The sequence below is a fragment of the Anolis carolinensis genome, unplaced genomic scaffold (assembly GCF_035594765.1).
Source record: "Anolis carolinensis isolate JA03-04 unplaced genomic scaffold, rAnoCar3.1.pri scaffold_10, whole genome shotgun sequence".
Lineage (NCBI taxonomy): Eukaryota > Metazoa > Chordata > Lepidosauria > Squamata > Dactyloidae > Anolis > Anolis carolinensis.
The window spans coordinates 10512299-10532654 of record NW_026943821.1 but is presented as its reverse complement, the minus strand read 5'-3'; the positions used below and the strand labels follow the sequence as shown (position 1 = coordinate 10532654).

At 43.4% G+C, this 20356-nt stretch overlaps 1 protein-coding gene across 2 annotated transcripts in view; it reads right to left on the bottom strand.

The window, feature by feature from the left end:
• The window catches only part of numbl (NUMB like endocytic adaptor protein), a 37263-nt gene that overhangs the window by 6332 nt on the left and 10575 nt on the right, over positions 1–20356 (bottom strand). Inside the window, exons 2-7 of one of the 2 annotated variants that reach the window (XM_003222886.4) lie at positions 11865–12007; positions 10304–10378; positions 9004–9078; positions 7750–7890; positions 5780–5978; positions 4152–4436 (exon numbers count right to left, since the gene is read on the bottom strand). In XM_003222886.4, coding sequence (XP_003222934.1) covers positions 4152–4436; positions 5780–5978; positions 7750–7890; positions 9004–9078; positions 10304–10378; positions 11865–11990 — 901 coding nt within the window. In that variant the 5' untranslated portion in view covers positions 11991–12007. The remainder of the gene's footprint in view (positions 1–4151; positions 4437–5779; positions 5979–7749; positions 7891–9003; positions 9079–10303; positions 10379–11864; positions 12008–20356) is intronic. The other variant, XM_008113828.3, reaches the window with a different exon arrangement.

Sequence of the window (20356 nt, the reverse complement as noted above, 5' to 3'; positions counted from 1 at the left end):
GCCATCTGTGCTCCGGTCCAGAAGATTTCACCTCACTTTCTCTCCCTGTGATAATTGGATTTTGAAAAAATTGGCTTGTTGTGGAAACAAGGATTGGTGATAAAGCCTCAGTGGAGACACCTTTTCCCCATGATAATAACTCTTTCAGGAGTAAATTTCCCTTCCGAGGGGTAATTTCTCTCCTTTCCTGTTGTCTCACCCCCATTTCTTACCTATGAGTTGTTTATAGGTTGGATGTTTTTAATTCAGGGACTGCCTGTATACCTTACACAACCCTCAATTATTTTAATACATACACACAATATGGTACATATACTTTATGCATTGACAACTTAGTAACTTTTTAAGTTTTCTTTACATTTTCTAATCTAGGCATCACCTGCAATTTGATCCAACAGGCTGCAAAGGTTTTAAAATCCCATTTAACATGCGGTGGCACAGCTGGTTAAACCGCTAGCTGCAGGAAAAGCTGCTGACCGAAGGGCTAGCAGTTCGAAGCTACAAATCAGGGTAAGCTCCCGACTGACAGCCCTAGCTTCTGCAAACCTAGCACTTCAAAAGCATGCAATGCGAGTAGATCAATAGGTACTGCCTCGGCAGGAAGGTAAAAGGGCACCCCATGCAGACATGCTGGCAAAACATGATCAGAGAGGTGTATGAACAACAGACTCCTCAGCATGGAGAAATGGAACAAGATCACCTCCCATGGCTGGAGTTGAACATTGCCTCCAGAAGCCGGAGATTTTTTTTTCGTGTCAGGAGCAACCGGAGTTGCTTCTGGAATGAGAGAATTGGCCGTCTGCAAGGACGTTACCCAGGGGACGCCCGGATGTTTTGATGCTTTACCATCCTTGTGGGAGGCTTCTCTCATGTCTCCGCACAGAGCTGGTAAAGAGGGAGCTCATCCCCGGGTGGGATTCAAACCTGGAAGCTTTCAGGTCAGCAACCCAACCTTCAAATCACGAGGCTTTTATCCCCTAGGCCACCGGAGATGAAAAAGGGGAGCGTCTTTACCTTGTCTGTGTATTGTATCAGGGCCGGTCCAACATGGGACACCAATTACGCCTCGGAGTTGGGCGCACGTCGACGGGGGGCGCTCTCGGGCAAAACATGTGCCTTGGCAGCCCTCCGTGTGCCCCGTACCCTCCGTGCCTTTTTCCAGCTGATTTTGACATTTTTGTCCCTGAGCGGGATTCGAATTCACAGCCTCCTGGTTCTGAGTGTGGTGTGCTCTCTCTGGGAGCCACCGACTACTCTGTAACAATAGCAATTCGGAACTTATACTTATTCACTCTCTTGCAATCATTCATCTTTTCCCTTTATCTTCTAAGAATAATAATAATAAAACTTTATTTATTTATTTATTATTACGATATAATACTGATAATAATACAATTTAATAATTTTAATTATATATTATATATTAAATGTAATATTACTAATAATATTACAATGTAATGATTTAGTACAATATAGTAATTTAATACTATTATTTTACTATGCTAATAATATAATGTATTGTATATGAATGTAATTTGTAAGCCGCTCTGAGTCCCCTTTGGGGTGAGAAGGGCAGCATATAAATATCTATATATATAAAAGAGTGATGGCATCACGGCGACCCACAAAACAACAAAACTACAGGCCCCCCAACCTCGAAATTTGACAACACAACCCATCATCCACGCCTCTAGGTTGATACAACAAAAAGAAAAGAAAAATAAAGTCCTAATTAGAGAGAGAGGAATAATTGCTTTTATCCAATTGCTGCCAGTTAGAAGGCTAAGCTCCTCCAACTTGGTCTCCTGGCAACCCAATAAAAAATAATAAAAAACACTAAAAATTAATACAATAAAATACTATAACAGAAAATAACTAAAAATAATACAAGAAAATAATAAAATATAATAAATAAAAATATAACTTATAATAAAATTAATAAAAAATTGCAAATAACGTCAAATAAAAATTACACAACAATTTTTAACCAATACCACCACCACTTTGCCACAGCAACGCGTGGCCGGGCACAGCTAGTAGTAAATAAATAAATAAATAAATTGAGCTGTCAAGCCTCATCGCCTTCTCTGGAAAAACATGTGCCTTGCTCCGTACCCTCCCATGCCTTTTTCCAGCTGATTTTGACATTTTTGTCCCTGAGCGGGATTTGAACTCGCAGCCTCCTGGTTCTGAGTGTGGTGTGCTCTCTCTGGGAGCCACGGACTGCTCTGTAACAATAGCAATTCGGAACTTATACTTATTCACTCTCTTGCAATCAGTTCATCTTTTCCCTCTATCGGGGCCATCCTGGCCCCGCACCTTCCCAAACTTGGGGATATTCCTTCCTTCATCCCTCTCTTTAGAGTCCCCCAGGATTTATGTGCCAAGGAGTCTGGCTTGCTAGGGTACTTTGGGAAACTACATCTCTCATGTATATAAAATTGCCCTAAAAGCTCAGTGTTTCTGTCTATGTGTTCCTACTTGCCCATGTGTTATGTTGCCTCATTATGTTTCTGAGACCCCATCCCCTTCCCTTTGGCGGGAAATGGTGTTTCTGACCCCAAAGAAGTCCTGCATCCCACATAATCATATAGCCTACGGGGACGAAATCAAGCTGGGAATTTCCTCATCATGTATAATTATGTGAGAGGAAGTCATAGGGAGGAGCGAGCAAGCTTGTTGTCTTCTGCCTTGGAGACTAGAACTTGGAAGAATGGCTTCAAACAAATAACCCACATTACCTGCTTTGAACTGGGATATATGGCAGTAAGGACTCAGACAATCCAGTTCAAAGCAGGTAATGTGGGTTATCTTGCCTTGATATCCTGTGTTATAGAGCTGTGTGGAAGGGCCCAAATTCTTTCTCCTTCTCTGCCAAATAATGCTGGAAAGTGTCCAGAGGAGGGCCAAATCTATGGCAGGCATCCTCAGAGGTTGTGAGGTCTGTTGGAAACTAAGCAAGTGGGGTTTGTATATCTTTGTTGAGAGGTGTTAGCTGGCCCTGATTGTTTCATGTTTGGAATTCCCCTGTTTTTGAGTGTTCTTTTTTTACTGTCCTGATTTTATTTATTTATTTATTTCCCATACTTCTGTCCCGCCCTTCTCACCCGAAGAGGACTCAGGGTGGCCTCACAACTGGCAACAATTCGATGGCCGACATACAAATTCCAATAATATAATGACAATTGAACTCAAACATTAAAATAAAAACTACTAAAAACAACAATTACAACCACATAAGTTCAAAATCATAGTCCAGAATCAGTCGTGGTCAATACTTAAAAAGTCCTCAATTATTGCACTGCTAGGAATAATGCTCAATAACCATAACCATGTCTAGCAAGGCTATTCTATGCTAATCAAGGTGATCAACTGCAGTTATTCACACTTGCCCTTCATATTATCCAACATTTTTGCTTATCCAATGCTCTGCTGGCCCGTTTCATGTGGTTTGGTGTGTGTGTGGGGGGGGGGGGGGGGGGCACCAAAATTTCTGTTCGCTTACACTTGAAAATTATCTTGGGCCGGCTCTGTATTGTATTGTATGTCATTGTGTAAAAGGGCACTGAATGTTTGTCCTATATGTACTGTAATCCACTCTGAGTCCCTATAGGAAGATAAAGCGGAATATAAAGTATTATTATTATTATTATTATTATTATTATTATTATTTAATTATTGGTGGCAAAGTTGAAAATAAATCAAAGAGATTAGATTGTAAAAAGCAATATTACAATAATCATAAATAGTAGCAGGAATACTTGGTGTCAATACCGAGCATCTTTGCACCACTGACAGATGCCTTGTACTATATGGCGCTCTGAACTTATGTTATATCAGGGCTATTGCAGGAATGAGCCAACAGTGTGACGCAGCAGCTAAAAAAATGCCAGATGGGCTGCATCAAAAGGCGTCTAGTGTCTAGATTGAGGGAACTCATGGTGCCACTCTATTCTGCCTTGGTCAGACCTCCACTGGAATAACACTGTGTCCAATTCTGGGCACAATTTAAGAGAGACATTGACAAGCTGGAAGGTGTCCAGAGGAGAAAAACTAAAATGATCAAAGGTCTGGAGATCATGAATCCCCATGAGGAGCGTCGTAAAAGAGCAGGAGGCAGTCTCGTTTTCCTATTTCTTGATGATACTTGCCTGCATCGCCAGCTTGGCCCTTGCGCTGCAAAGTAGAGGGCAGTTCGTTCAGCCGCAAAGAGAGCTGCCTCTTGAAGGGGGAGTTCTTCTGGCTCAAGGTGGGGAAGCCCCGGAAAGAGCCCTGCCGCACCAGCTGCTCCAAGGGGGCATGGCGACGAGGGATGGCGTGGGCGCCCCCGACTTCGGCCTTCTCTTCTGGAGACGTGGCCCCTTGGGGAGGAGAGGCGCTGGCCGGCTGGGCAGGGGCCGGCGGAGGAGCGGCAGGCACCGCCACTGCTTCAGCTACTGAGAAAAGACACAACGTTATTGTTGGGGGTAACTTTGGGGACGTCAGATTGGATCCCCCTCATCCACACACACACACACACTATTCATGGGCAACCCTCCATGGGTCCCACAGACTCCTCCTTTGTTGATTAGCTTTATTTCCTGTTGTGGGTACCACGATTCAAGAAGGATATTGTCCAGCTGGAACGCGTTCAGAGAAGGGCAACCGAAAGGGTCAGAGCCCTGTGAGGAGCAGCAAAAGGAGCTGGGTGTGTTTAGCCTGGAGAAAACATCCATAAGAGCCTTTGAAATCTGCTTTGATAATCTGGATATGGCAATGTAGAAGGAGCCTGAGAGGCCATCTGATTCCTATCCCTCATTTGTTCTTTACTGTTTTAATCTATCTCTATCTCTGTCTGTCTATCTATCTATCTATCTAACTATCTATCTATCTATCTATCTATCTATCTATCTATCTATCTATCTATCTATCTATCTATCTATCATCTATCCATATATATATCTCTCTCTATCTCTATCTATCTCTATCTCTACCTCTATCTATCTATCTACAGTAGAGTCTCACTTATCCAACATAAACGGGCCGGCAGAATGTTGGATAAGCGAATATGTTAGATAATAAGGAGGGATTAAGGAAAAGCCTATTAAACATCAAATTAGGTTATGATTTTACAAATTAAGCACCAAAACATCATGTACAAAACATACAACAAATTTGACAGAAAAAGTACTTCAATACATGATAATGCTATGTAGTAATTACTGTATTTATGAATTTAGCACCAAAATATCATGATGTATTGAAAACATTGTCTACAAAAATGTGTTGGATAATCCAGAACGTTGGATAAGCAAGTATTGGATAAGTGAGACCCTACTGTATATCTAATTAAACAGTAAAGAACAATTGAAGAATGGGAGTCACACGGCCTCTCAGGCACCTTCTACACTGCCATATAATCCAGATTATCAAAGAAGATAATCCACACTATCTGCTTTGAACTGGATCCAGTTCAAAGCAAATAATCTGGATTTTGTATGGCAGTGTAAAAAGGTGTTAGATGTCCCAGTATCTAGCATAGCCCACAGTGAAAATTGCTGGGAGCGGTAGTCCAACACCATTTGGAAGGCCTTGTGATTTCCAGTCCAGTTGTTATATAAATGGGGAGAATGGGGGGAAAACACCAGCAGAAATGCAGCATGTGCAATGCAATCTGTGAATTTTTTTTGCTTGGCCCCCAAAAAATTGAAACCTCAGGTTTGCGATCTAAATCTAATTAAGGTTTGGTTTGGATTCACACCAGTCGTATCAGAGTAACCAAATGCGGAAGAGCTCCTACCTTTTTTCCTGTCCTGTGGAGGACGGGCCCCCGAGGGCCGTGTTGCAGCGGGGCCCGTCAGGCGGAAGGATCCTTCTCGTGCGAAGCTGGTGCGCGTGGCATCGAAAGAGGCCGTCACGCCGCACTCCTTCTCCCGTTTCTGCTTGCGCTCCAGACAGGCGGCAAAGGCGCAACCCACGGCGTGACTCAAGCGCTCTCCCTGGGATGTGGGGAAGGCAAAGAGGGAAAAAGGATGAGACAGGGTAAGCAACTGACAATGCTCCACAGGGGTGCAGCTGTCATTGTGTTACCAGGCACATTACCCTTGGACCGCCAGTCAATTGGGAACTTCAGCCACCATTTGTTCCATCTCTAGACTGTGGTAGCCATGCTCAGGCAACCAGCTTGTTCTACTTACCCCAGGGTTACACCTATTGAGGGTCTACACCAGGCATGGGCAAACTTTGTCCCTCCAGGTGTTTTGGATTTCAATTCCCACAATTCCTAACAGCCAATAGGCTGTTAGGAATTGTGGGAGTTGAAGTCCAGAACACCTGGAGGGACAAAGTTTGCCCATGCCTGGTCTTCACTGTAGGACTAATACAGTTTGACACCACAGCTGCCATGGCTCAATGGCATCAAAGCATGGGAGTTGTAGTTTTACAAGGTCTGTAGTCTTCTCTACAAAACAGTGCAGGCACCAAACGACAAACTCCAGGAATCCAAAGAAAGGCAATTCAAGTGGTGTGAACCCAGTGTGCATCTACATGGTAAAATTAATACAGTTTGACCCATCTGAAGTAGCGTGGCCCAATACTACAGAATCACAAGAATTATAGTTTTGCAGGGTTATCAGCCTTCTCTGCCAAAGAGTGCTAGGTAAGGTAAAGGTTTTCCCCTGACAATTTTACATAACCTTATTGCTCTCAGATAACATCTCAGCTGTGACATATAATGTCGCCAAGTTCTGCACAGCTGCAATTAAAATCCAGCAGATGATGATTGAGAGCCAAAAGAACTAAGTATCATCTATAGAATAGAGTTGGGAAAGCAGATATAGACCACTATTTATAGTTATAGGTTGTTATTTACAGTTAGGGGTATTCCCCTCCCCCCGTGCCATCCCCACTCCCTTCCTTTAGACTCCCCCCGGATGATCCTGTGAGTTGAGTTGGGTCTTAATGGTACTGGTATATGATCTTCAGCCTAGATTTTAAATTTTGTCAATGATTCAATTTTATAATGGTTTTTATTAATGTTTAAGTTTTTAGCCTAGATTTTCAATTTTGTCAATGATTCAATTTTATAAGGGTTTATATTAATACTGAAGTTTTTAGCCTAGATTTTAAATTTTGTCAATGATTTAGTTTTATAGGAGTTTTATTAATTCTGAAGTATATAACCTCTCAGATTTCATATGGATGTACGGGACTGGGTGCCCTTGATATGAGCTGGTCATTGACCGTAATAAAAGTTTACATTACAAGTCCATTCGTGACTGACCATGGGGGTTGTTGCTCATCTCCATTTCTAAGCCGAAGAGCCGGCATTGTCCATAGACACCTCCAAGGTCATGTGGCCATGGGCATGACTGCATAGAGCACTGTTACCTTCCCGCCGGAGGGGTACCTATTGATCTACTCACATTTGCATGTTTTCGAACTGCTAGGTTGGCAGGAGATGTGGGGGCGCTCATTCCGCTTCCAGGATTTGAACCTGGCACCTTTTGGTCTGCAAGTTCAGTAGCTCAGCGCTTTAACGAGCTGTGCCACCAGGAGTTTTGCTAATGCCTCACCAAATTACAACTACCATGATTCCATGGAAAGCGGAATGACAGAGGATTAATCAGGACAGTTGAAGGGTATGATGGCCACCTGATCTCCACCCCAGTTGTACAGGCAAAATGCCATGGGAGCATTTGTGGCTCAAGTATGCACATATTTGGCCACATACAAAACATGTGCTCCTCCATGTATGCATTCAGCACTCACCGAGTCTTTCAATGCGAGGAAGCAGTGGCAGATCCAACGACGGGTGGTGCCATCGCGGCAGATGTAGGAAAAGGCCTTGTCGAAGTTGCGATCCGGAGCACAGAAGGACACCTTCTCAATAGTTTGGTCCACAATCAGATCCTGAAATGTTGGGGGAGAAAGAGCACAGGATGAGACAACAATAGCCTACAGCACCTGATATCCCTTCTTAGCTTTAAAGGTCAGATGGGATCTGATGCCTTTTGTGGTTTTTAGGTAAGTGGTAATAATAACAATAACAACAACAACAACAACAATAATAGTTATTATTACAGTAGAGTCTCACTTATCCAACACTCGCTTATCCAACATTCTGGATTATCCAACGCATTTTTGTAGTCAATGCTTTCAAAATATCGTGATATTTTGGTGCTAAATTCGTAAATATAGTAATTACTACATAGCATTACTGCGTATTGAACTACTTTTTCTGTCAAATTTGTTGTATAACATGATGTTTTGGTGCTTAATTTGTAAAATCATAACCTAATTTGATGTTTAATAGGCTTTTCCTTAATCTCTCCTTATCATCCAACATATTCGCTTATCCAACGTTCTGCCGGCCCGTTTATGTTGGATAAGTGAGACTCTACTGTATTTTATTTTTTACCCACCTCTCCTCGTGGCTCGAGGTGGGTCACAACACAGTCAAAGCACACAAACATTGTAAAAATTCTACAAACACACCTATTCATGGCTCCACTCATGACTTGCATGAAGTTTCCAAACTATAAATCGCAGGATTCCAGCCATAGTGGTAAAAGTGGAATCATGATTGCAGAGAATAAGGCCTCATCTACACTGCTAAATAAAGTCCAGATTTGAACTGGATTATATGAGTCTATACTGCCATATAACCCAGTTCAAAGCAAATAATCTGGATTTTACATGGCAGTGCAGGTGAGGCTTAAGACAGATACAGATGGGATTAGTCACCTGATGTAGAGGAGAGGAGATGAGAGGAGAGGAGAGAGAGAATGAGAAAAGAGAACAGAAGAAGACTGAAAGAAGAAGGCAAAGCAAGAGACATGGCTCTTAATTTTGGCCATGGGTATCCCTCATTCCCTAACACTCCCAGGTAATGGGCCAAGAGCTGAATTTGGGGCTTTCTTCCTGCAAAATGTGTTGTTTTCCCCAATAATAAAAGCACTCTTTTCTATCTTCCCAATGTCCTATATCGGTCCTGTTGTTCTACCATTTCCATAGTATTCCTACCTTGGTTTTGTCGTCCACAACCCGTAGCCCATCGGCTGAGACCCAAAGCACGGACTTTACAGATTTGCGACCACTCTGTAAGAGCCAAGAAAATAAAAAGGCGAAAGAGTTGTTCAGATCACATAGAATTTGTTAAAAGGAAAGACTTCAAACTGGATACAAAAGGAAGATCACTCTGGGGAGGAAGCAAAATGGCAAGGCCTTTGCATTGTGACCTTTTTCTTATCCACCAGATTGTCAAGCGAGGGCTAGAAATTGAGAGATGGAGAGACACAACAATCCTAACATAAGCTTTGAGGGCACGCAGGATCTATCAGAGAAAGGGCTGGGATGCTTCCCTGCTCTATACCATCTTTTGCATCATTTGCCATCAAGGCAGCTTATACAGCAGCAGTAACATATGTCAGCGAATGGCACCAAAAGAAACCCAGAAGAGCCTTGGATCAAGTGTTGCAGCAAGAGATCCAACTTTCCCTGTTTCCCATGCCTTTTTTTCCTTCTGGGATCCATCCATGTTAAACATTTATAGCATAATATTCCATCCAAACTATCAGGACAATGTGTTGTCAAAGACTTTCGTGGCCAGAATCACTGGGTTGCTGTGAGTTTTCCGGGCCATATGGTCATGTTCCAGAAGCATTTGCTCCTGATGTTTTGCCCACATCTATGGCAGGCATCCTTTGAGACTGTGAGGTCTGTTGGAAACTAGACAAGTGGGATTTATATATCTGTGGAATGTCCAGGGTGGGAGAAAGAACTCTTGTCTGCTGGAGACATGTGTGGATGTGGCAATTGGCCAGCTTGATTAGCACTGAATAGCCTTGCAGCTTCAAAGCCTGGCTACTTCCTGTCTAGGGGAATCCTTTGTTGGGAGGTGTCAGCTGGCCCTGATTGTTTCAAGCCTAGACATTCCACTTGCCTAGTTTCCAACAGACCTCACAACCTCTGATGATACCTGCCACAGATATGGGCAAAATGTCAGGAGAGCATGCTTCTGGAGCTTAACCATACAGCCCCGAAAACTCACAGCAACCCTATCAGGACAATCTTGGAATTTGTAGTTTAAGAATGGGCACTGGATATTCCCAGAAAGAGAACTTTAATGCCTTAACAAACTATAAATCCCATGAATCCACATTACAGTTTAAGTGCAATCATAGTATTATGTGTGTGTATGGTATGAATAGGCATTGGGGGGGAACCACAAATGATGTGCCAAGTTCTCTGTAAAAGAGACTCACAGTAAAACCAATACAATAGATATAACCCACCCCCCCCAACATGGAAGGCCCCAACTCACCGCTTTCAACTTCTTCACAGCTTCTTCACAAACGTGCATCCCCCGAGACTCCTCCACTTCTGCATGGCCAAGATACTATGGCAGGGAGCAGAAAAGTTGGAGGAAATCATCAGGACGAGCTTTGCATAGTTGGAAGTTCTCCCTACATGTCAGTAGTACTACATTTTGAGACGAAGAAAACAAGGACCACACTTTCCAGCATGAAAGAGCCTTACAACTTAAAACAGAAGGCTTAACTCCAGCCCATGATTTAAGTTCAAACTTTCTAGGAGTTACAGGCCATTACTGTTGTTAGTGATTCATGGGCATTCCGCTCACAGAATCATAGAAATATCAAACCTCCAGAGCTGGAAGGAGCCTCATAGGCCATCGAATCCAGAAAAGGAGACCCCATCACATTTCTAGGCAATTGGTTCCATTGCCCAATATCTCTAACCTTTTATAGTTCCTTCTAAAATCCAATCCAAATTGATCCTCCTGTGACTTAAAACCATCAGCCCTGGTCTGACCTTTTGAGGTATCAAAACTTTTGAAGATGGTGAGTCCCTTTGGGGATTGTTTTCAGTACCTTGGAGAATTCCTTTATAGTTTAAAAGTCCATTTTCTTTACACATTTATAGCAATACTATGCTTCAGACCTATAGGATCCTGAGATTTGTAGTTTGGGGGGATATTTACAATTCTCAGTCTTAGCGTTTCCCTAAATGACAAATCTCAGGACCCCCTAGGAGGGAACTAAACCATTTAAAGCAGAATAATAGCACTATAATTGGGCAAAGCAAGTGGGCAGTGTGGGAGCAATGATTCAGAAATAGATTCAGCACCTCTACTTGTATGAGAGCTGCCCCATACTTGCTGAAATGATCTCTCCCCAACAACAATGAAAGATAAAAGGGTCCAAACCACCCTTTGCCCCCAAACATGAAAGCTGAGTAGTGCTCTGGACCCAACTGGGTGGGAAAATTCTATTCTATTCCTTTGCATTAAGTATACTTCACTCTCTCCCCAAAGTTAGGACTCAAGATTGCTTACAGGGTAAGAAACTGTGTAACTTCAATAACTAAAATGTAACTATATGTAACTAAAATGTTATAACCAAAATGTAACAAAAGGTTGCAAAAGCTGTGATGAAAATTAAGGCGCATATAGAACTAAAACCTGTAAAACATCGATTGAAAAGCCAATAGGAAATGTGGTAAAATATGCTATAAAAAAAAAGAGAGTTAGTGCTGAACTAGGACCAAAGTTTGGATTTCCACTTGTGAAATCACACTCTCTCAGCCTCAGAAGAAGACAAAGGCAACCATTCTGACTAAACCTTACTTTTAAAAAACTCCTTTGTTAGAATAGGATTTTGCTCAGGATTGCAAAGAGTGGCAACAAACAACCACAACCTTTTCTTATCAAACAAAAGGCTTTGGGACTAAAAAAGATCTTAACCTTCCAGAGTTTAGGGGCAGCCACTGAGAAGACTCTGCCCAGTGCCGAGGTCCAGGCCAGGCAGCCAGACAAGGGAAACCAAGTATATTCCCATATCCCCAATGAAGCAGTTGCTGCTCACCCGCACAGGGAAGCTGCAGCGTCCTTTGCGCACGGCCTCTTCGTCCGCTTGCCACTGGTGGGGTCGACTCGCTTCCGGGACGTAGGCCGGCTTCTTGCGTCTCAGGCTCTGCCGCAGCTTGTTCATTGCTGCGCCCTGTGGGCCTGCAGACCGAAAAGGGCACAGGTAAGCATCGCCAAAAACAGGAAGGAAGGAAAAGAGGGATGGGGTGTCATATAGAAGAGATCAGCAGGAACCAAAAGCCTTCTAAGAATAAGTGTAACCTAGAAGGTGGATCCTAAATTGAGAGTCCCTATCTCTCGGAAGTCCACCTGGAAAGAATCACAAAGAGGCAAAGGCCTATCCACAGGAATGGAGAAACGGTTTAGGGCTACTCCATGTAATATAGCTATAGTTTGGGGGAAATGAAGGCATAGTGCCCCAAATAGGAATTCTGCCCTCTCCCCATGCAATTTTTCTTTCAGACGCCAAATCTCTAGTTTAAAACCTCAGTTAAACACTGTGAAATGCAGACTAGGCATCCAATCCTATGGAATCTGTGGGACTGCCATACATCAACAGGTAGCATGAAGACACATACAATCAGTCCCTGAGCTACAAACATCCAACTTACAAATTATTCATAGTTAAGAATGGGGGTAAGAAAACAGGACATGAGAAAAATCTACCCCTCAGAAGGGAAATCCACTCCTGAAAGAGTTATTATCATAGGGGAAAGGTGTCTCCACTGAAGCTTTATCACCGATCCTTTCTTTCACAACAAGCCAAATTTTCTAAAATTCAATTATCACAGGGACAGAAAGTGAGGTGAAACCTTTTGAACAGCACAGACAGCAAAAGGAAATGCCACAAGGGTGTTAACTCTTCCCTATGCTATCCAAAGCACACATACACAAACACTGCTAGTATATGAATACATGCAAAGAAAAAGGGCAGGAAAAATTACCAAAGGGATATGAACACAGAAAATCCAAAATGTCTGGAATGTGAATGATTTTTTTCCTTTTGCAATGCTAGAAATTTGGGGAGGGAAGACTTCATTGGGTGGAGGCAGAAGTCTTTGGGAAAACAATACCCTTTTTTTTTTGCATCCAGCAGTGAAATCCCTGGCACCATGCTGACACTGATGGGGGAATTGAAGAGGATCTAGGGGTGTAGCTGCCAACAACAAATCCTGTTTTGTATACAAACAAGAAAAAAAAACAACAGGATTTGAGCTATATCACCAAAAGAAAGGGGTTCTCCCCGTTTCCGCTTCTTCTTCCTCTCCTCCCCAACGTTTGCAAACATGAGTCGGGAGACACATCTCCCCAATCTCCCCAGTCCGGAAATCAAAGGAGGGCCAATGCAAGGGAAGCAAAGGGAAGAAGAGTTGTTTTTGCCTGGTTCTCAGCTACCCCCCCCCCCCCCCCACACACACACACACACACACACTGCTTTGGCTTTGATCTCAGCCACGCTGATGTAACTGGGACAACTCAATTTAAGATAAATCTCCCAACCCTTCAGCCCAGAGGGAGCCTGGCCTCAAACCGTCTGCTTCAGAATTCACTCCACTCTCCACTCGTTTTAGGCAGAGTAGAAGCATGGCCAAATAGTTTGGGTGTTTGACTATGACTGTGAGACCCCGGTTCAAATCCAGGGAAGCCCACTGGGGTTGGGTCTACGCTGCCATATAATCCAGTTTCTGAATCCAGATTATCTGCTTTGAACTGGATTATTTGGATTATACTGCCATCTAATCTAGTCCAAAGCAGATAATCTGGATTAGCAGTATAGATGGATTCTAAGTGATCTTGGGCAAGTCACACTCGCTCAGCCTCAGAGGACGGCAATGGCAAAATCATTGTGTTGTCGAAGACTTTCATTGCCGGAATCACTGGGTTGCTATGAATTTTCTAGGCTGACTGGCCATGTTACAGAAACATTCTCTCCTGATGTTTTGCCCACATCTACAGCTGGTATCCTCAGAAGTTATAAGGTCTATAGGAAACTAGGCAAGCAGGGTTTATATACCTGTGGAATAATGTCCAGGGTGGGAGAAAGAACTCTTGTCTGCCTGAGGCAAGTGTGAATGTTGCAATTGGCCAACTTGATTAGCACTGAATAGCTTTGCAGCTTCAAAGCCTGGTTGCTTCCTGCCTGTGGGAATCATTAGTTGGGAGGTGTTAGCTGGCCCTGATTGTTTCCTGTCTGGAATTCCCCTGGTTTTTTTAGTGTTGTTCTTTATTTACTGTTCTGATTTTAGAGATTTTTAATACTGGTAGTCAGATTTTGTTCATTTTCATGGTGTCCTCCTTTCTGATGAAGTTGTCTACATGTTTGTGGATTTCAATGGCTTCTCTGTGTAGTCTGACATGGTGGGTGTTAGAGTGGTCCAGCATTTGTGTGCTCTCAAATAATATGCTGAAACCATGAAAATAAGCAGACGACACACGAACGTGTAGCGAGACAGAGTTTGGAAAGCTCTGTTCTATATAGTTTTCAAATATTTTCTCACAGACAGAAGAACATTCCTGAAATGACTCATGGGTGCCTTTGAAGGGAAAATTAGTGAAGAATCACTGTTGTTGTTGCTCCCACTCCACCGCAGAATCTGAGGTCAGACAGCTCAACCGTGAGCAAGGGAGCCTTGGTCATTGCTTCAGCCAGCTGCTGCTTGGATATGACTGAGTTGCAAGAAGTCTGCAATCTCTTGTTTGCATCCTGGGCAAATTACTCCCAATTCCCAGCTTGGCTTCCTAGATCAACAGGATGGGGGTGCATGGAGTTTAGGCCTATTTGCTACATCCCACTGAGAGTCTAAACCTTTTTCTTTTGGAAACATACTTCCCTCCCTCGACATTAATAGCTAGTGTTGCACACTGCTGTTGCCGTAAGAATGGAAAAGGAGGAAAGCAACCAAGGATACGATTCTATTGAACTCAGAAGTTGTTGTTATTACCTGCCTTGAAGTCGACTTCAATTTATGGTCAACCTACAAATGACAATGAGAATAAGGAGACTCCAAGTTTCCCCGTTCTCAACCGTGCTGATCAGTTCTTGAAGATTTAGGGTCATGACTTCCCCAATTGGATCTATGCATCCGAAATGTGGTCTTTCTCTTTTTTCAAAGTGGTGAAATAATTAAGGAACCTCATGGATATTCATTATTGTTTTCTTTGTTGGTTTCCTTCAAGTTAGTTTCGACTTGTGGCAACACTCTGAATGAGAGATCTCCCCAGGCCACCAACAATCCTGCTCAGGTCTTGTAAACACAGGGCCTCTTTGATTAAATTAGTGTTTCTCAACCTGGGGTCCCCAGATGCTCTTGGCCTTCAATTCCCAGAAATCCTAACAGCTGGTAAACTGGCTAGGATTTCTGGGAGTTATAGGCCAAAAACATCTGGGGACTCCAGGTTGAGAACCACTGGATTAAATCAATCAATCAGCAGTGCATTTTTTTCTCCAGCTACCCACTTTACCAAGAATGACAATTTTAAATGTATTATTGGTCTAAATACCCTAAAGGCACCCAATTCTGTCTCATTTGGCTCCTAAGCAGGATCATCCCTGGTTAGTACGTGGGATTGCAAAGCCACCTCTGAGTTGTCCTTGCCATAAAATAAAACGCTGTGAAATTCAAAGAGTCTACATAAGTCATCAGGCAACTTGAAAGCAGATACATACGCACATGCGCGCACACACACACACAGGTTATCTGTCTGCACTGGGTGCATTGAGCCCATAACCGATGACAAGGTAATGCCAAGTTTTTTTAAAACTTTGTTTGATATATATATATATATATATATATATATATATATATATATATATAAAAACACACACACACACACACATTATTGCTGTATTCTCAATTTGCTTCTGACACGAATAAAATATTTAGAAAATGCCTGGTAATTTCCAAATTCTGACAATGTTGCATCTTATGCTCAAAGTATGACAGACTCAATTTTGGCATTTAGGAAGAATTCTGGCTGGATTTGTTCTGAGACCAATTTAAGAAGTCTATGGTATCTGCAGAATTCTCCTCCAGTCCCACATTTCAAGTGAGTTCATTCTCTTCCTCTCTGGTTTCTTAATTGTGTACAGTTGTGTACAGAAATCGAAAATATTACTACATGGATATTTTTCTTTTACTTGAAGATCTTATTGCCTTTTAAAAGCACAAAAGTTTGCCCAACTCTGGGGGTCTGGAGGGTGCTTGGCGTGTTTGTGTGCAGGCAGACAGGCCGATGACGTTCCGCCCCACAGCACGCCCCACACCTGCCTCTTCTGCCCCCCCTTCTCCTCACAGATGGCCCAGGTCATTACATCTGCTTCCCCGAAAATAGCCAGAGTGCAGACAACAACCTGGGGCTTGCTTTTGTGTACAGCATGTGCCCCGCACAATAGCTACAAAGCCAAGCTGCCTCCCCCCAGCCTCCAACCTCCAGCCCCCCCAAAGCTGCTGCGGAGAGGCACACAAAAGGCACTCCAGACGCCGCCGGGACAAGTTTCGTCCCACCCGGAACCAGCCCCAAATGACTCTGACCCCTCTTGTTGTATTAAGGGGAGTGCACAAAGAAGGGGTGGGGGGGGTGTTAGGATTTGCTTAAAGATGTGGGGTGGGGGGAGAAGGAATGGAGACCTCAGGATTTCTAAGGCAACCAAGAGGTCTGCCTTTTAAGAAAAGTCAAACTTTCCCTTGCAACAGCTGCTGGGAACAAAAGAGGGGAATGTGGGGCCGCCACTCCCCCACCCAGCCACCTTCCAGTGGGGGAGACAGCTGCCCCTGAATGGCTTGCATGGGGGGGGGAGCCCCCAACACCTGTGTGTGTCCTGACCCCCCTTTTTACTTATATACACACTTACACACTAAAGCACACCAGCTGTACTGGGCAAACATTGGGCCAAAAGGGAATTGTTTCCTTAGCTGCCGCCAGAGCAAAAGCCCCCTCCAACCCGCCCTCGACTGGCACACAGGGACCGCCGGGGTCTGGCTTAGCAGATGGGAGCCATTCCCAGACAAGGCTATGAAGTGGGGGGGGGGGGGGATCTCGTCTCTCAAAGAAAGACAGTAGAAAGGGGAAAGGGGGCTCCACCTTCCCCACCCCCAGCCAGGGCAAAAAGACACAATGGAAAGTACAAAAAAAAAAACACCTAATGGGGATGGGGAGAAATCCTCAATCTGGACGTCAAGAGACTGGTGCCAGGTTTCCAAATGCTGACATTCCCCAAAATATGGGCTGCACCTTGGACATCTTTCTTCAAAATCTGGACTAAATTCCAGAGGGGATTATTTATTTATTTATTTACATCACTTTTACCCCGCCTTTCTCCCTGAGGGGACTCAAAGCGGCTTACAATAAATACGCAACAATTCAATGCCTAAAAACAATGTACAAACAACAATTCATATAAAACAATCTACAAAACAACAATTCATATAAAACAGATACCATTGCAAAATAAAATCACATTATATAAAATTTTAAGCATGTCCAAGATTAGAATCCATTCATCCAGAATCCTCAATAAATCTTTGTACAGGTCATGTAAAGTCCATGTTCTCATTCATTAAAAGCTTGCGTGCACAACCATGTCTTTAAGGCTTTCCTGAAGCCTAGGAGGGTTGGTATCTGCCATATCTTGCTGGGGAGGGCGTTCCACAGCCGAGGAGCCACCACCGAAAAGGCCATGTCCCTCGTTCCCACCAACCGCGCCTGCAAGGCTGGTGGGACCGAGAGCAGGGCCTCCCCCGATGATCTAAGAGTTCTAGAAGGCTCATTATCCCCAAGCACAGCCAGATTTCTAACTGGAGCCGGCTATAGGGAGCACACAATGCCCCTATTAAAGCAGCTCCACTGGCTGCCGATAAACTGCCGGGCCCAATTCAAGGTGCAGGTTTTGACCTATAAAGCCCTATATGGCTCGGGCCCTATCTATCTCCATGATCGCATCTCCTCCTATGAGTCAGTGCGGACCTTGAGATCATCCGGGGAGGCTCTCCTCACGCTCCCACCACTGTCTCAAACGCGGCTGGTGGGGACGAGGGAACGAGCCTTCTCGGCAGTGGCCCCCCGGCTCTGGAATGCACTGCCAAAAGAGATCTGGCAATCCCCTAAGTAAGGTAAAGGTTTCCCCTGACATTAAGTCCAGTCATGTCTGACTCTGGGGGTTGGTGCTCATCTCCATTTCTAAGCTGAAGAGCTGGCGTTGTCCGTAGACACCTTCAAGGTCATGTGGCCGGCATGACTGAATGGAGCGCCGTTACCTTCCCGCCAGAGCGATACCTATTGATCTACTCACATTGGCATGTTTTCAAACTGCTAGGTTGGCAGAAGCTGGAGCTAACAGTGGGTGCTCTTTCCGCTCCTGGGATTTGAACCTGCGACCTTTTGGTCTACAAGTTCAGCAGCTCAGTGCTTTAACACACTTCGCCACCAGGGCAATCCCCTACATTATCTAACTTCCGTAAGGAACTGAAGACCTGGTGGTGTTGGCAGGTTTTTGAGCAATTACATTGGAATACCATCGATCAATCTGGGCTTGAATATATGGCACAAGATTTATCTAGCCTTAAATGATACACTTTAATATATTGGGTCTATGTTCCTGTCCCCTTAATCAGGTTGTGTAAGTGTTATTTATTGCTATATAATTGTATTGTTTTACCTTGTTTAATAATGTGTTATTATGCTGTTATGTAATGTATGTGTCGTTTTTACGATTTTTTATTATAATTTATTATAATTATTATCTACATGGAAGAAGCCAGGAATAACAACAACAATAGACAGACCACAAGCAGAGGCATAATACCATTGCTCAAATGATCCATTGGAACTTGTGCCACAAAGAACTAGTGGGATCACAAGCCTGAAAAGGTTACAGAAAACGAACACATAAAACTACTCTGGGAATCCTGAATTCATCCTGAGTTTTGGAGAACAATACTCCTGACCTCACGATTGTGTTAAAAAACAAAGTATGGATCGTCGATGTTGCAATCCCAGGTGACAGCAGGACTGAAGAGAAGCAACTGGAAAAGCTGACACGATATGAGGATTTAAAGATCGAACTGCAAAGACTCTGGCACAAGCCAGTAAAAGTGGTCCCAGTGGTGATCGGCACACTAGGTGCAGTGGCTATAAAGACCTTGGCCTGCACTTAAACACAATTGGTGCTGACAAATTTAACATGGCCATACAGCTCTGAAAACACACAACAACCCCGACAAAATTACCATCCCTGTGCTGCAAAAGGCCACCCTACTCGGATCTGAATGCATTATTCACCAATACAACACACAGTCCTAGACATTTGGGAAGTGTCCAATGTGTGATCCAATACAACAGCCTGCATAGTGATCTTGTTTGCTGTGTACTAATCTTGTTGTGTATTATAAATAATAATAACAAAACATTTCATGGAAAGTTCCTTGACAAAATTGAAGGAAAAGCTGATAAGGAGAAGACCTGGCTCTGGCTCACGAATGGGATCCTGAAGAAGGAGACAGAAGGCCTGATCCTTGCAGCCCAGGAGCAAACCATCAGAATAAATACAATTAAGGCCAAGATAAAAAATATCAGCTGATGACCCAAAATGCAGACTGTGCAAGGAAGCTGACGAAACCATTGATCAGCTGCTGTAAGAATATCGCACAGACAAACTACAAACAGAGGCACAACTATGTGGCCCAAATGATTCATTGGAACTTATGCCTCAAGTACCACCTCCCAGCAGTAAAGAACTGGTGGCATCACAAACCTGCAAAAGTATTGGAAAATGAGCCCACAAAGATACTGCGGGACTTCCGAATCCAGACTGACAAAGTTCTGGAACACAACACACTAGACATCACGGTTGTGGAAAAGAAAAAGGTTTGGATCATTGATGTTGCCATCCCAGGGGACAGTCGCATTGATGAAAAACAACATTGGCTGCTGTGCCAAAAGATCTCAGCCGGCATTTGGAAACAATAGACATTGACAAAATTACGATCTGCCAACTGCAAAAGGCCACCCTACTGGGATCTGTATGCATCATCTGAAAAGACATCACACAGTCCTAGACACTTGGGAAGTGTTCGACTTGTGATTTTGTGATACGAAATCCAGCATATCTATCTTGTTTGCTGTGTCATACAGTAAAATAATAATAACAGACACATGGGAAGCATTTGACTTGTGATTTTGTGATACGAAATCTAGCATATCTATCTTGTTTGCTGTGTCATACAATGTCCTTATGTCAATAATAATAATAATAATAATAACAACAACTTTATTTTTTATATCCCACCACCATTTCCCCAAAGGATCTCGGGGCGGCTTACATGGGGATGAGCTCAGCATAAACAAACAAAAGCCAAGACACGAAAACATAGTAACATATAATATAATGTAAACAATCAAATTAAAACAATTATGTAAAATGTATCAAAACCAACATCGACCACCAGTAACCTGGGATATAGCAAGATGAAAGCTCTCCATGGGTGTTGGTGC